This window comes from Nilaparvata lugens, chromosome 13 (genome assembly GCF_014356525.2).
Source record: "Nilaparvata lugens isolate BPH chromosome 13, ASM1435652v1, whole genome shotgun sequence".
In the NCBI taxonomy this organism is placed as follows: domain Eukaryota; kingdom Metazoa; phylum Arthropoda; class Insecta; order Hemiptera; family Delphacidae; genus Nilaparvata; species Nilaparvata lugens.
The window spans coordinates 22,149,978-22,165,437 of NC_052516.1; the positions used below are offsets into that span (position 1 = coordinate 22,149,978).

Here is a 15,460-nt window from a genome sequence, read left to right on the forward strand (position 1 = left end):
ACTGAGTAACTTGAATCACAACCATCTACTACAGAAGGCGATGGTAACAACAAATTGGCAACTGTGAAGTCATATCGTTTCCACTATCTTTTAACGTAGATCTCACTATAGATCTAGAACTGCTGTATAAATACAAGAACTGTCAGTTAAAACTTACTCAAGACCTCAAAAGTAATGTAATAGCGAGATGTGAAATACTTGATCTTTTCTGAGCATTACTAATCGGTGTAATAATTAAGGACTGAAAATTTTGTGAAGTGAACAACTACAAGACTTAACCTATTTCGGACCAACCTTACCTAAATTTGGGAGAGGAGTAGCACAAGGTTACCTTATTATTTTCTTTCCCAATCATTTTAATGATGTACTTATTGTATCAATCAATAAAGAATAAATGGTGAATAAAGAATAAATGGTGTGTTGGTGTTGCACTGTTTACATACAGAGGAAAAACAGGTAATAACAACGCAACAGAAACTGGAGCGGATCCATAAGTCCGATGTCTCCGTGGTTGGTTAAAGGCCAAGGCAGAATCAAAAGCAGATCTATGCAGACATAGGTAATGAGATAAATCAAACGTCTGCAAGCAGACAATCCTTTCACAGACAATCTGTGTGCGTTGCATCACGTGGGAATGGATTTTTTCTTTGTGCGTCTGCCTACCAACTCCAGACCTGTGCAAGCCTTATATTTTTAAAAATTTAGATAATATTTTAGAAGTTCGAAATGTCGTTATGATTCCTCTTCTCTGAAATTTAGTCTTTAAAGCCATTTTCAAGTGAACAAAATATAGGCTACATTGATCTCTATATTTTATGTAAATACAAGCAGCCCTGAAAAAGAGAGTGAACATAAAAATAATAACAATCTACTCACGATAAAAAACGTGAAGATATACATGCAGGTCCGCTGAGTCAAGTCGAACCAAGGAGTGGTCCTCAGTAGGTAATCTCCATCAGCATAAATGTACGTCCCGTTATTTGATTTGGTCACTTCTGATGTTGAATTTGTTGTCAGATTCAAATGAATATCAACGCCCTGCTGCTCACGAAGTAGTTTCTGTTCTTCAAGATTCACCCTGCAAATAAAACCAAAATAGTGAATGAATTTTTATTTATTTTTTTAATCAAATCCTCTATATTTACCTTGAAATTGAATTGATTTTTTGAAAATTAAGCTTCAATGTAACCTACTTTGAAATATCAAGATCAACTTCTTATATGAACAATCGTGGGTGTATAAGCAGTATATATACAGGAGAAGACTGACAGAGAATATTTATTCATTTATTTATTGGATAGAGCAAACAATACAATTGTCAGAAAAGAAAAAAACAGGATATTGCCCAAAATTTCTTATTTTTGTCTCAAAATTAGATGGAATATGAATAAAATTAAATATTGAATAAGGTGACAACATATTTGGATAACGTTGGAGGTGCTAGGACCTTTCGGTTTAGAATTAGACAATCAATCATAATTTATTGCAATGGAATATTGGATAATGTTAAGACAATCGTCAATATAACAAAAATAGAAAATATTTGGACATATATAAGGAGACAATCACCTAGTAAAAATTCCAAACCTACTACAATGTGCGAGAAACATTTTACCACAGAAAGAATACTGATCACAAAACAAATAATTAATAAATTATTTTTTTGCCAGACTATCAGTATGGACATTGTTCCATGAATGGTCCGGGGGCACTTTAGTATATGGGCCGAGGAATCTAGCATTGAGACCTACATAGATCGATAGAGGAGGTCAAGACGAGATCAACCATCTATAACATTGTTGTCGATATCAAAGACCTTAAAGATGCATATCTCTTTAAGGTCTTTGGTCGATATCCAAGGATTAGCTGTAAAAACATGGCGGAAAGTTAAAAATTGTTATATCAATTTTTATTTTTAATACGTTTTTTATGGCTACAATATGTTTTAAACTAGTGCAATATTATGTGAAATTTGACGAGGATTCCAATGAAACTAATTTCAGGTTTGTAACTTGAGTAGTTTTTGAGATATTGCACATTTTTTACTTTAACAAAGGTTAACTTGTTTTCATGATGATTAATAGGTATTTTAAACTATAATTGAATCTAGCAGAATCATGAATTCTAAAGGAAAAATGTCCAGTCACTTGATTGCCTAAACTCAAAATTGTTCGAGATATTTGGGAAAATAAAAAAAATTGCACACTCAATAGGCTACTCTTCAATTCTCATATTCATTTTTTTTACTACTTTTAGTGACTACTAAATTGGCTAAATCTCATTGGGTTTTTTGCAGGGAATAAATTTAAGGTTAGAAAATTTTATAGATTATCAAGATATTTGGAAAAAATACAAGAAAATGTAGTATTTTAGCTTTAGAAGAGTTCAATATGTTTGCATAGGCATAGTGCAAACCGATATTAAGGATCACATTTTATTCAGCTTCCAATGCAATTCAGAAGCTTTAAAAGATTATAAAAATAATTGAATCAAATCAAGCTTTTCCTAACCTAAGCTTTTTCCCAATCCAAGCTTTTCCTAACCCAAGCTTTCCCTAACCTAAGCTCTTCTCAAATGTAGCTTCCCCTAACCTAAGTTTTCTCTAACCTAAGCTTTTCCCAATCTTAGCTTTTTTCCTAACCTAAGCTTTTCCAAACCTTAGATTTTTCCTAACCTAAGCTTCTCCTAAACTAAGCTTTTCCCAATCTTAGCTTTTTCCTAACCTAAGCTTTTCCTAACCTTGGATTTTTCCTAACCTAAGCTTCTCCTAAACTAAGCTTTTCCCAATCTTAGCTTTTTCCTAACCTAAGCTTTTCCTAACCTTAGATTTTTCCTAATCTAAGCTTTTCCTAACCTAAGCTTTTTTGTAACTTAAGATTCTCCTAACCTAAGCTTTTTCTAATCTAAGTTTTCCTAACCCAAGCTCCCCCAACCTAAGCTTTTCTCAGACCCCGCTTCCCTGAACCTAAGCTTTACCTAACCCAAGCTTTCACTAATTTAAGCTTTACCCAACCTAAGCTTTTCCTTACCTAAGTTCATCCCAAACCCAGCCTCCTCTAACCTAAGCTTTTCCTAACCTAAACTTTTTCTAATCTAAGCTTTTCCTAACCCAAGCTTTCCCCAACCTAAGCTTTTCCCAAACCCAGCTTACCCTAACCTAAGCTTTACCTAACCCAAGCTTCTCCTAACCAAAGCTTTTCCCAACCTCAACTTTTTTCCTAACCTAAGCTTTTCCTTATCTACAGTTTCCTAACCCAAGTTTTGCCCAACCTAAGCTTTTCTTAGAACCAGCTTCCCCTAACCTAAGCTTCTCCTAACTTAAGCTTTTTCTAATCCAAACTTCTCCTAACTCAGCTTTCCCCAGACCCAGCTTCCCCTAACCTAAGCTTTTCCTAGCCTTAGCATTTTCCTAACCTATGCTTTTTCCTAACCTGAGCTTTTCCCAACCTAACCTTTTTCGTAACCTGAGTTTTTCCTAAGTTGATCTCTTTCTAAAGCAAGTTTTCCTAACCCAAGCTTTCCCTGACCTAAGCTTTTCTCAGACCCAGCTCCCCCTAACCTAAGCTTTTCCCAACCTTAGCTATTTCCCAACCTCAGCTTTTCCTAATCTAAGCTTTTCCCAACCTAAGCTTTTTTCCTAATATAAGCTTTTCCTAAACTAAGATTTCCCTAACCTAAGCTTTTCCTGACCCTAGCTTCTCCTAACCTAAGCTTTCCCCAATCTAAGCTTTTCCTAACCTAAGCTTCCCCTAACCTAATATTTTTCTGATCCAAGCTCCTCCTAACCTAAGCTTTTTCTGTTACAGATTGAATTATTGACTATCGATGTGTGTGACTATCGATATATCGAGTATGTGTAAAGGATCGATTCTCGAGCTTTTATTATTATTTTCACGCTCTCGCTCGAGATGCAACCTAAACGAAAGTGTCATGTATTGCAGTTTTCTTTATGAATGATTAAACTAATATGTAAGCATAAAAGTATTTTATTCGTGTTCAACAACATTTTATAACAGGTTATGGGTCCAGTAAATTAGTAATCGAAGCTACGAGTGAATTTAGTAAAGTTATGAAGTTGAAAGTAAAAAAGCGAAACGTGTTTAACCTAAATCGCGAATCGGTTTTATCGTGTTTGTTACATCAGTAAACTGTGTAATATCGTATTTTAAAAATGTCGGGTGTGAATATTACTGTGCCATTATTAACCGGAACAAACTTTAATAATTGGAAGTTTAGAATTCGGTCACTTCTAGAGAAAGAGCAATTGGTTAGTGTATTGGACTGTGAAACACCAGATGACGACAAGAAGAAGGACTTTCTAGTGAAAGATGCGAAAGCAAAAGCAATTCTTATTCAAGGAGTAAGTGATAAACACCTGGATATCATAAAGGATTCGAAAACTGTGAAGGAAATGTTAGATGCTCTACAGTCGATTTTTGTAAGAACAAGTGCGTTTGGAAAACTCTCATTATGGAGAAAATTGATCAATCTGAAATGCAGTAATAAAGACTCTTTGGAAGATCACTTTCTAAAGTTTGATACCATCACACGTGAATTGGAGGATTTGGGATCGAAGATGGACGAATCAGATAAAGTATGTCATCTTTTACTTACACTAGGCAAGGAATATGAAACGGTGATTACAGCGCTAGAGATTCAACCAGATGTAAAATTTGATTTTGTAAAAGCCAGACTTCTGGACGAAGAGATTAAATTGAAATCAAAACAGACTTTTAAAAGTGGAAATGAAGTAAGCTTCAGTGCGTCTAATAGCGGAAATGGAAATAATAACTGTTGCTTTGGCTGTGGTGATAAAAATCACTTTATTGCTCAGTGTCCCAACAAGATGTTTCGTGGAAGAAGAGGTAAATTTCGTGGTCGCGGTAAAAGAAATTTCAACAACAGAGGAGGAAAAACGATCTCAAATTATGCACAAGAAACTGATGAAACTGGAATTTCTTTTGTAGCCTGTAAAGACAAAAGCATTTATTGTAATGAAGAGTTTATTATCGATTCTGGTGCAAGCGATAATATGCTGAAAGAAAGTTTGAAAAATGATATGTTTGAAGTGAACAAAATTGACAAACCTGTGAATATATACGTAGCAAATGGTGAGATTATGAGAGCAACCGAAAAAGGCAAGTTAAAAATTGAGTGTCAAGAAAGAGTTATTGAGATAGAAGCGTTAATTGTTCCTGGACTGCAACATAACTTATTAGCATTAAATAAAATAGTTTCTAAAGGCTCAAATGTAACTTTCAATAAAGAATGCATGACAATTACCGGACTTAACTACAAAATTTATTGTGACTATGTGAAAGGGTTGTATGTGTTGAAGGCTAGTATTGTGAAGAATAATGAATCAAAATGCATGACTATTCAATCTACTGGTGTAGAAAAAGTTAAAGTGGAAAATCTGTGGCATCGTCGTTTAGGACATTTGAACAATGAAAGTTTGCGTCAGCTAGGACTCCCATTCAAAATTGAAATGTGTGAGGTGTGTATTGAAGCAAAATCTACTCGACAACCGCTTTATGAGAAAAATAAATCAACAAAAGGAATTGGTGAATTGATTCATTCCGATATTTCTGGACCGATAAATCCTGCAACACAAAATGGTGAGAAATACTTTCAGGTAATTATAGATAATCATTCAAGTTTCGTAGTAGTTCGCCTTTTGAAAACTAAAAATGAGGCAGAAAATAATTTGATTGAATATGTAACTGAATTGGAACGACAACATGGAGTTTTTGTGAAAAGAATAAGAATGGATAATGGTGGCGAATTTACTTCAACTGTATTCAAACGTTATGCAACATCTAAAGGAATAAAATTGGAATATACAATGAGTTATAGTTTTCAAAGTAATGGTAAATCTGAATGAATGAACCGGACATTGATGAACATGACTAGAACAAAATTGATTGAATCAGGTGTGCCGAAATTTTTGTGGGGTGAAGCAATAAGATGTAGTGCTTATGAACTGAATAGAAGTCCATCTTCATCATTGAAAAGGGGTGAAACGCCTTCACTTCTCTAAAATGGAAGCCAAGATATTTCAAAATTGAGAATTTTTGGATGTAGAGCCTGGTACACAGTATTGCCTAAATCAAACAAATTAGATTCAAGAGCGAAACCTGCAGTCATGATAGGGTATTGTGGAGGTGGATACAGACTTTGGCTGCCACAAGAGAGCAAAGTAATCAGATCAAGAGATGTAAGATTTGATGAGAGTAAATTTGATTATAAAGAAAAATGTGGTTTGAGAAAAATTGATGAAACTAGTGACAACCAACATGAACATGAATTAGTCAAAGATGAAGAAAAACAAAACGAAACTATACAAAATCAAGAAGATGACAACGTACAAAATCAAGAAGATGACAACGTACAGAATCAAGAAGAAGAAGAAATCTCTACAAGATCTGGCAGAATAATCAAAAAACCAAATTATCTTCACGACTATGAGTTATATTCTGCATTCTGTTTCCTGACACAGACAACTGAACCCAGTACTTATGAAGAAGCAGTAAAATGTCCTGATTGGAACAAAGCTATCAACAGTGAACTGGACTCTCATAAATCATTCGGTACGTGGTCTGCAGCCCAACTACCTGAAGGAAAAGTCGCCATTGATACCAAGTGGGTATTCAGATTGAAGGAAGACGGCACCAAGAAGGCACGACTGGTTGCCAGGGGTTTTCAGCAGAAGGAAGAAGAATCTACCAGGTACCTGTATGCTCCAGTGTGCAGAATGACAACTTTGAGAGTGCTCCTGTCTCAAGCTGTTAAAAACGACTGGACACTAAGGCAAGTAGACGTTCCAACTGCTTTTCTAAACGGTAATCTAAATGAGGAAGTGTACATTAAAAAACCAAAGGGACTTGACTGTTCTAGTGAAATATTAAAACTGAATCGTGCATTATATGGTTTGAAAAGTGCTCCAAGGTGTTGGAACGAGACATTTAATGAGGTAATGTTGAAAAATGGGTTCAAGAGATCACAACATGATTATTGTTTGTATTATTCCAATGAAGTCTATTTATTACTATTTGTAGATGATGCTTTAATTACGGGAAAATCAGAAAGGGTAGAGAAGTTGATTTCTGTCTTGTATGATAATTTTAAGATTAAAGAATTTGGGGAAGCTAACAATTTCTTGGGTATGAATTTTTGTAGGACAAATGATAGTTTAATTCTAGAACAAAACAAGATAATTGAAAAGTTGATGAATGAATTTAATATGCAAAATTGCCGAAGTGTAACTACACCAATGGAGGTAGGTTTTAAAATTGATGAGTCTCTAGATATCATTGATGTACCATACAGGCGACTGGTATGTAGCCTAATGTATATCTCGGTAATGACAAGACCTGATTTATCATATTCTGTGGGTTTATTGAGTAGGGTGTTGGACAAACCAACAACTCAAACATGGCAAGCAGCCAAAAGAGTATTAAAATATTTAATTTGTACAAAAAACATGGGATTAGAATTTAAGAAGGGAGACATGAAAATAACTTGTTATTCAGACGCAGATTGGGCAGGTGACAATATTTCGAGAAAAAGTGTTAGTGGATTTGTAGCTTTTGACGATTTAAATCCTATTGCATGGTTTTCTAAGAAACAGACTAGCGTAGCCTTGTCCACTATGAAGGCTGAGTATTGTGCAGCCTCAGCTGCAGCACAAGAGCTAATCAATGTAAAGGGAGTGTTATCTGAATTCAATAAGTCTTACGATAAAAAATGTATAATTAAGGTTGACAACTGTAGCGCTATTTCTTTGATAAAAACTTTTGAAAACTCTAAGCGCGCAAAACATATAGACATTAAGATGCATTTCATAAAAGAATTATATGAGAAAGAAGTAATTGATGTTGAATACGTGGACTCAAATAATAATGCAGCAGATATTCTAACGAAACCTTTGTGCAAGGATAGATTTGTCAAGCTGAGGAATATCGTATTGAATGGACTTTGAATCATGCCTGTTGTGCATAATGAAGTATTTTTTCTAGTAATCATGATTGTAATAGGGTATATTGATTTCTAGCTTTTTGCTATTTTCTAGTGTTTTCGATTGCTAGTTTATTATAAATTTGATTTTCGATGTAATAGCCTACTATAATACTGATGACTGATGAATTGATTTTGGTTATGTCTGTTTTTGTTTGTGTTGATAAACTATCAACCGAGGGGGAGTGTTACAGATTGAATTATTGACTATCGATGTGTGTGACTGTCGATATATCGAGTATGTGTAAAGGATCGATTCTCGAGCTTTTATTATTATTTTCACGCTCTCGCTCGAGATGCAACCTAAACGAAAGTGTCATGTATTGCAGTTTTCTTTATGAATGATTAAACTAATATGTAAGCATAAAAGTATTTTATTCGTGTTCAACAACATTTTATAACATTTTCTAACCTAAGTTCTTCCTAGGTAGCAAAAAATGGAGTTGCAATATTTTTATTTGCCCAAATATCTCGAACAATTTTGAGTTCAGGCAATCAAGTGACTGGACATTTTTTCTTTAGAATTCATCATTCTACTGAATCCAATTGTTTAAAATACCTATCAATCACCATGAAAACAGGTTCACCTCTTTTAAACCAAAAATTTGCACTTTTTCGCACATTTTTTGCAATATCTCAAGAACTACGGTACTGAAGTTACGAACCTGAAATTAGTTTCATTGGATTCCTTGTCAAATTTTACATAAGATTGCACTAGTTTAAAACATATTGTAGCCATAAAAGAATAATAAATAATAAAAATTGATATAAAAATTTTGAACTTTCCGCCATGTTTTTTCAGCTAATCCTTGGAATTCGACAACAATGTTATAGCCTACATGGTTGATCTCGTCTTGATCTCCTCTATCGATCTATGTAGGTCTCAATGCTCGATTCAGCGGCCCATATACTAAAGTGCAGCCAATGGTCCTTGTCAACAATCAATCCAAGCAGGTTAATCTCTGACACATTTTCAACAATAGAATCACCACCAATGCTTATCACTGGCTCAAAGGCACCATGTTTGAATCCAAATTTCATACACATACTTTTTTAGGATAGCTGACTAATTTCAATTTACCTATTTCACACATGCACACATACAACTTTGATACATATTAACAAAAATCTGGTGTGGCACACTCACACAACTTTCCTTGCCGTTATGAAAATTGATCACCTGACGCTAGTGTTCACGCGCATCTCAAGTCTACTTATAAACAAAGATCTGAGCCAGCTGGTGACAGGACAATAACGCTGGATACATACGAGGTCTGCTATCTGTTCATAGTGAATTTTTCAATAGAATCAACAGTTGCCAACAGTTTGCAATTGGATAATCACATTTTCTCAAATTTCAAGCTTATTTTCAATTTTAGGTGAAAATGTTACTGGACATTAATAATTGTACAGATTTCCATGCTCAATCTTTTCCACTTAGAATTTTCTGATTAAATTCTATCTGAAGCCTGATAATTGGGAATCTAAAATCAAACTTTGCATAGATGGGGCGGAGCTCCATATCATGTTTACAGATATGGGACTTGTGGCAGTTGATAGAGCTTATCAATGACTATTTTGGACCTAGGGGACTTTTATCATAGCGAACACGAGCAATTCACTTCTAATTAGCTGATGCCAAGCTTTTTATATATGTATCTTACCGTTTCTGTACAAATACAGATATAATCAGCTGATGAAAAGTGAATTGCTTCGAGGCGCGTAAATTTGTACGCACCTTTACAGACCTTAACCCCCACACGGTTATCCCATATTGAATTAAAGATTAAACCAGAGCAAAGTATACCATTTTCAGCTGATTTTGACTCAGAATTTTTTTGCTTCATAGAATTTAAAGGAAAGGTATTTTATACCTTTAATACTGTTCAACTAAATTTGTCTTTATATATTGGCATCAACCTCAAGAAGTGAATCCCTCTATGATTCAACAGATCAATTAGGATAACTGTGGAAGAATACTAATTAAAACTGACCAGTGAGTAGAATTTTATAATTTTAAGTACCGTAATTCAATAATCCCCTCCAGAACCTAACGGATTTAAGCAATAATAATTGCTTACTTGGTTAATAATTGGTAAAAAAAGTAAACTTGTATGGCTTTCGTTGGTAGGGAGTCCCTTGCGGGATACCCGGTCCCACATCCCCTAAATACATCATTTAAGCCGTCAATGGGCCTCAAGACTGTCCATACTTCAGCCGGGACCGACAGTTTAAACTTTCAGTAACACTTATAAAATAACAACAATGTATCCAACTCAACCACTGTTACAGTTTGAAGTGATTCGAACATGATAAATAATCAACAGATCAGTAAGAATAATTAATGTACGTTTTAGATGAGGAAGTAAGCAGTATTAGTTGAATGGGTAGCTGGTTAATGTTATTATTTTTTATCAACATTTATGAACAAATGCTGCAAGTTTTACCATAGAATGATGATAATAAACGAAAACAACCAACAAAACTGACCAGTAAGTAATCCAGAAATCGCCTCCAGATCCAAACAGTTGTGTGAGAATGCAGAGCAGCAGACAGTAAATGACCATGAAGAAGTTTCCGCTGGCAGAGATGTAGCTCTTGTACACCCTTCCACTCACTGTACCGACGCTGTGAGTCTCCTTTGTTTCGGGCGGCTCTTCTTGCATTTTCGAGTCGTCCAGCGACGATGCGATACTCTGACAAAATTTAGTCAGAAGTTGATAAAATATTCAGTGGAATTGAAACAAAGGATTACATCCGAGTAACTCATGTTTTATAAACTTTTCAACTTATAAAATAATGGTAAAAGTTATTATTAATCAGTCATCCTTCAATGCTTTTATTAAATTGAAAAGTAAGATGACTCAACTTTGATTGACAAGTCCGTATATCCCTTCAATAGGAGGTGGATGCTCTAAATATCAAAAAATATTCAATTATTCATGAGTTTTGCGCTTTACGTTATTAGAAAAATATTGCAGCCTAATAACTTTGAATGTATTTTTCTTTTAATATTCCTCAAATAGCTAACAGCTAGATGGATTTCAAAATATATAATGATGTATACTGTTTTTATTTAAATTTTACTATAGATAAATAATTTAAAATAGAAATTTCACTTATAGGGATACTACAAACCGTTCAATAAATAAAATGAAATAACCAAGTATCCTTTTCATATTATATTTAACCCTGCCTTATCTTGTTAGCACTTGAATTTAACTCTAATGAGCCAGAACATGTTGTGAATTAGTAAAATATAAACTCTATTGAGCTTTTCCATTGTTTGAAAGGTATTAAAACCCTCTGCAATCCAAGAGTGAAGTTTAAACCAATTTTTTGACACTGAACTTTTTTTGGACTTACAGAAGAAATATACTATCTTTTTAAATGATGGAAATGATCTAATTGTTCATCTATTTTGTTCATTCTTTATTCAATAGAATATATTAGACTAAAAATTTATTCAGTTACAAAAAGTAACCTATATTCTTGGACTATTAATAAAAAACCTCGGGATAGGGACTGATTTGGCCGAGGGTGTTGACCCTTTCCCAACCATTCATATGCTTTGTATATATTCAATGTAAAATAGATAGTTTAACTAACCTGGACTGAGGACCGTCTCTGAACGTGACTACTGCTAGGATCAGAGTCATCACTCTCCGTATGTTTTGCCATCAGATTGGCCAAATCTTTTCCTGATGACTGAATGTGTTTGTAGTTGCCTTGCGCTAATATGTTCCCCTGTAAATTAATCGATTCAATTAAATTAGTATTAATTAGTATTAGTTTCAATTTAATAGTATTAAATTGGATTCCTTTATTTATATTCAGATTAAAATATACTCGTATGCTGGCTTATACACTAATTCATACTTACTAACACTATATGCTGGCTTAAACATTGAATTATATACACTAAGAATATATCTTACAAATTACATGAATACAATGAATAAATTGTATTCAGATTATAATATAAATGCTGGATTGCATACTCATATTTACTAAAATAAAGCTTACTATTCAATGCAATATTCAAAGTAAGAAACTGGCGAATCTTTTAATGATATGAAGATTAAATTCTTTATCAATAAATAATTAATTTATATTTCAAATTACCATGCTACCAATTTTATCCAAATAGGTTTGATAGTTTTTCACCTATCACCTAAGGAAAGTCATCGGTTACAATTATACTAACATCTTGATAAATCATGAATGGATTTAATGCCTATGAATAAGAAATCCAGTTCAGAGCAAATCAAATTATAATTTTCATAAAACTTGGGCAATTTAGAACAAAAATTTACTGAAGAAAACCATTTGATACTTAAACAGAAAATTCTTACAAGATAAAATACTTATCTCTTCATATTGAACTCATTTATTTGGCTACAGGCTTCCAAAATTACACAAAACATTCAACAAAAATTGAGAACATAATAAAATTATCCAGATCTCAATTAAAACATTTTAAACCTCACTTATATAGAAAAATTTCAAGAGGACTTAAACAATTCTACCCTAGCCAGCAGCCATCTTTTCTTGAGAGAAACGCCTGAAGGTTTCGGGCGACGCATCAATTGCCAATCTCACTAATAAAGAATACAACTTTACAAATTACATTTATTATTCTCAAAAAAACTTTATTTTAAAACTTTTATGAATTTATTCAACCTTTATGTTGTTTAGAATTATTTGTTAATTCAGAAATAGAACTTTATTATTACTGTAGGTTATTCAACATTAGTGTAGCTGATAAATTCCCGGTAAAGTCTCAGTTATAATTTAAACGAAATTTCGAGTGGAAAAGATTGAGCATGGAAATCTCTACAATTAATGTCTAGTACCTAACATTTTCACCTAAAATTGAAAATAAGCTTGAAATTTGAGAAAATGTAATTATTCAATTGCAAACTGTTGGCAACTGTTGATTCTATTAAATCATTCACTATGAAGAGATAGCAGATCTCGTGTGTAGCCAGCGTTATTGACCTGTCACCAGCTGGCTCAGATCTTTGACTTGAGATGCGCGTTTACACTAGCGTCAGGTGATCAATTCTCATAACGGCAAGGCACGATAACGGCAATAACACCAGATTTTTTCTATTTTATTTTTACTGATTCACACAATTTTAATTCTAATAATAATGCCGCGGTACGAACGAACGTCCAAACTTGGGTCATAGAGCTCGAAATGCTGTAAATTTACAATACGCACGGGATATAATCAACAGCAAGGAGATATAACATTCAATTTCCCAGCAAGCTGCATTCAACAATATCTAAAAATACAAACTGCTGCACAACTAACTGAGCACATAGGAAGTCCATATTGAGATATATGTAAATATTGATTGTTGGGTAATTTTCATAAAAATATAGTGCATCAGATTAAGCTAAGGCTAAGCACACCTGAGGACGCTGAGGTGCGACGCTTGATGATACAAAGTGTTGATCTAATGGATATACCGTTCCACGCCATACCTGATTCAGTGTGTGTGAGTTTTCCCATTCACACCAATTAGAAAGAAGCGACTGAATGCCGCATCGTGCATCCTCAGGTATGCATCCCGCTAAAGTTTGTCATGAGATGCATTAACTATTTGGCGGTACGAAGTTCGTCGGGCCAGCTAGTATATAATAAATATCATAATCTGAAAGAGGAAAACTGAGCTTAGCTTGCACTATTCCTTTTTAAAATATCGTGTTGAATCTACATAAATTTATGGAGTTCGAAAAGTTACCGTCCACTCTTAGAAAAGGGTTTATGCCTATCTAAGAATATCTGTTTACAGATACTTCTATCATAGTATTGCCATAATAAAAATATTTTAATTATTGTATGTTACTTTCTATTGTCATTCAATTGATAAAAAGTGTAATTATTGTATTTTGAAATTGTTTTGATGAAATAAACATCTATTCTATTCTATATCATAACCATTAACACTACCAAAACTAGGATATATAAAATAATTATTGTGGAATTCACATTGCACAGGTCTGATAGCAGGTTGGAATGGATAGAAGGGAAGTGGAAAATATGAAAGGAATAAGGAAATTAAAGTTGTCATTAATCAAGTTTAGTTCAAATAGTACGGATAGAGAGAAAAATAGCAGATTTGAAAGATGGAGAACTAAGATCATAAAATTGCAAGTATTTATTACATCACACGTATACTTTTATGAATATTCATTAATGGACAAATGAATAAATTGATTGCATTTAATGTTTCAAGAATTACTTACATTATCCAACATAATAATGAGCTCAAGATTGTTCAAATACTGAAGCTGATGAGTCACCAAAATCCGTGTTTTGTTTTTCAAGTAACCTGGAAAAAACATAAATTTAATCTTTAGCTAAATTTCAATTCTCTATTTTCAATTCACCTCTAGCAAATTTCACCTGACTTCAGCAAATAAATTGAGCTAGACATTTTAATGATTCGCAATAGATTATTGTTGAAATATTATTGAAATTACTATAACCCTCTTTTTAGTTTTTATAAAACCATAACTATTAATTTATTTTTTATTAATGAATCATTAATTTATCAATATATTTATTCATGTCATAATTCATTTTTTTCATGAGCTCGAGTCAGAAGCAATCAGCAAACATTCAACTTTTTCATAGTATTGTTACTTAGCCCCGGTTATACAAAAGCCTGTTAAATTTTAATCGTGATTAAATTGCACAAGAACCAATAAGAGAAGACGTCTTTACGAAAAAGCCTTCCCTGATTGGTTCATTAAATGATGATTAAAATTCAAATCAAATCAAATCAAATTCTTTATTATTCCAAAATGCACAGTTACAAAAAATATGACACTTGAAAATTGGTTACTGGAATACCTCTACAAGACTCGTCTACAACACACGTCTGTGTGTAGGGGTGAGTTCTCGGTAGCCAATTATTATCAATATAATGAAAGGAATATGAAAACACAAGTCTGGAACAACACAAGTCTGATTGATTGTAGAGAACAGAGCAGCGACATATGAAACTATTAATTAAAGAAAAAAACGGGACTTCTCAGATCCATATGGGAGAAAATGGGAAAATTAAATCATTATAACTAGACTTATAACTTAACTAAAGTAAGACATATTTCAAAAAAGGAAAAGAGACCAGCGGACTCACAGGACTCATCTTTATGAGAGCGATTTTCCTTGTAAAATTTTTAAAAATATAAAAGGAGTAGGATAGCAAAAATTGACCAAACTGAGCTAAAGAAAAAAGAAGAAAAATAAAGGATAGGTTTTAGTGCATATAAACAGAATGAAGCAGGCTTTCAGACATTTCCCACCCCAGGCAGTAGAGCCACCTCTCGACCTTACGCTTGTAAACAGCAATACTGCATTCGAAGTCTCTCATCTCTGCAGGCAGATTACGATATACCATCTGAGCCAGGTAGAATGGTGTTTTCA

At 33.5% G+C, this 15,460-nt stretch overlaps 1 protein-coding gene across 1 annotated transcript in view; it reads right to left on the reverse strand.

The window, feature by feature from the left end:
- Positions 1-15,460, reverse strand: part of LOC111050522 (multidrug resistance-associated protein 4-like) — a 148,826-nt gene that overhangs the window by 17,989 nt on the left and 115,377 nt on the right. Inside the window, exons 13-16 of the mRNA XM_039440393.1 lie at positions 14,275-14,376; positions 11,626-11,763; positions 10,507-10,712; positions 877-1,078 (exon numbers count right to left, since the gene is read on the reverse strand). Of these exons, the coding sequence (XP_039296327.1) occupies positions 877-1,078; positions 10,507-10,712; positions 11,626-11,763; positions 14,275-14,376 (648 nt within the window). The remainder of the gene's footprint in view (positions 1-876; positions 1,079-10,506; positions 10,713-11,625; positions 11,764-14,274; positions 14,377-15,460) is intronic.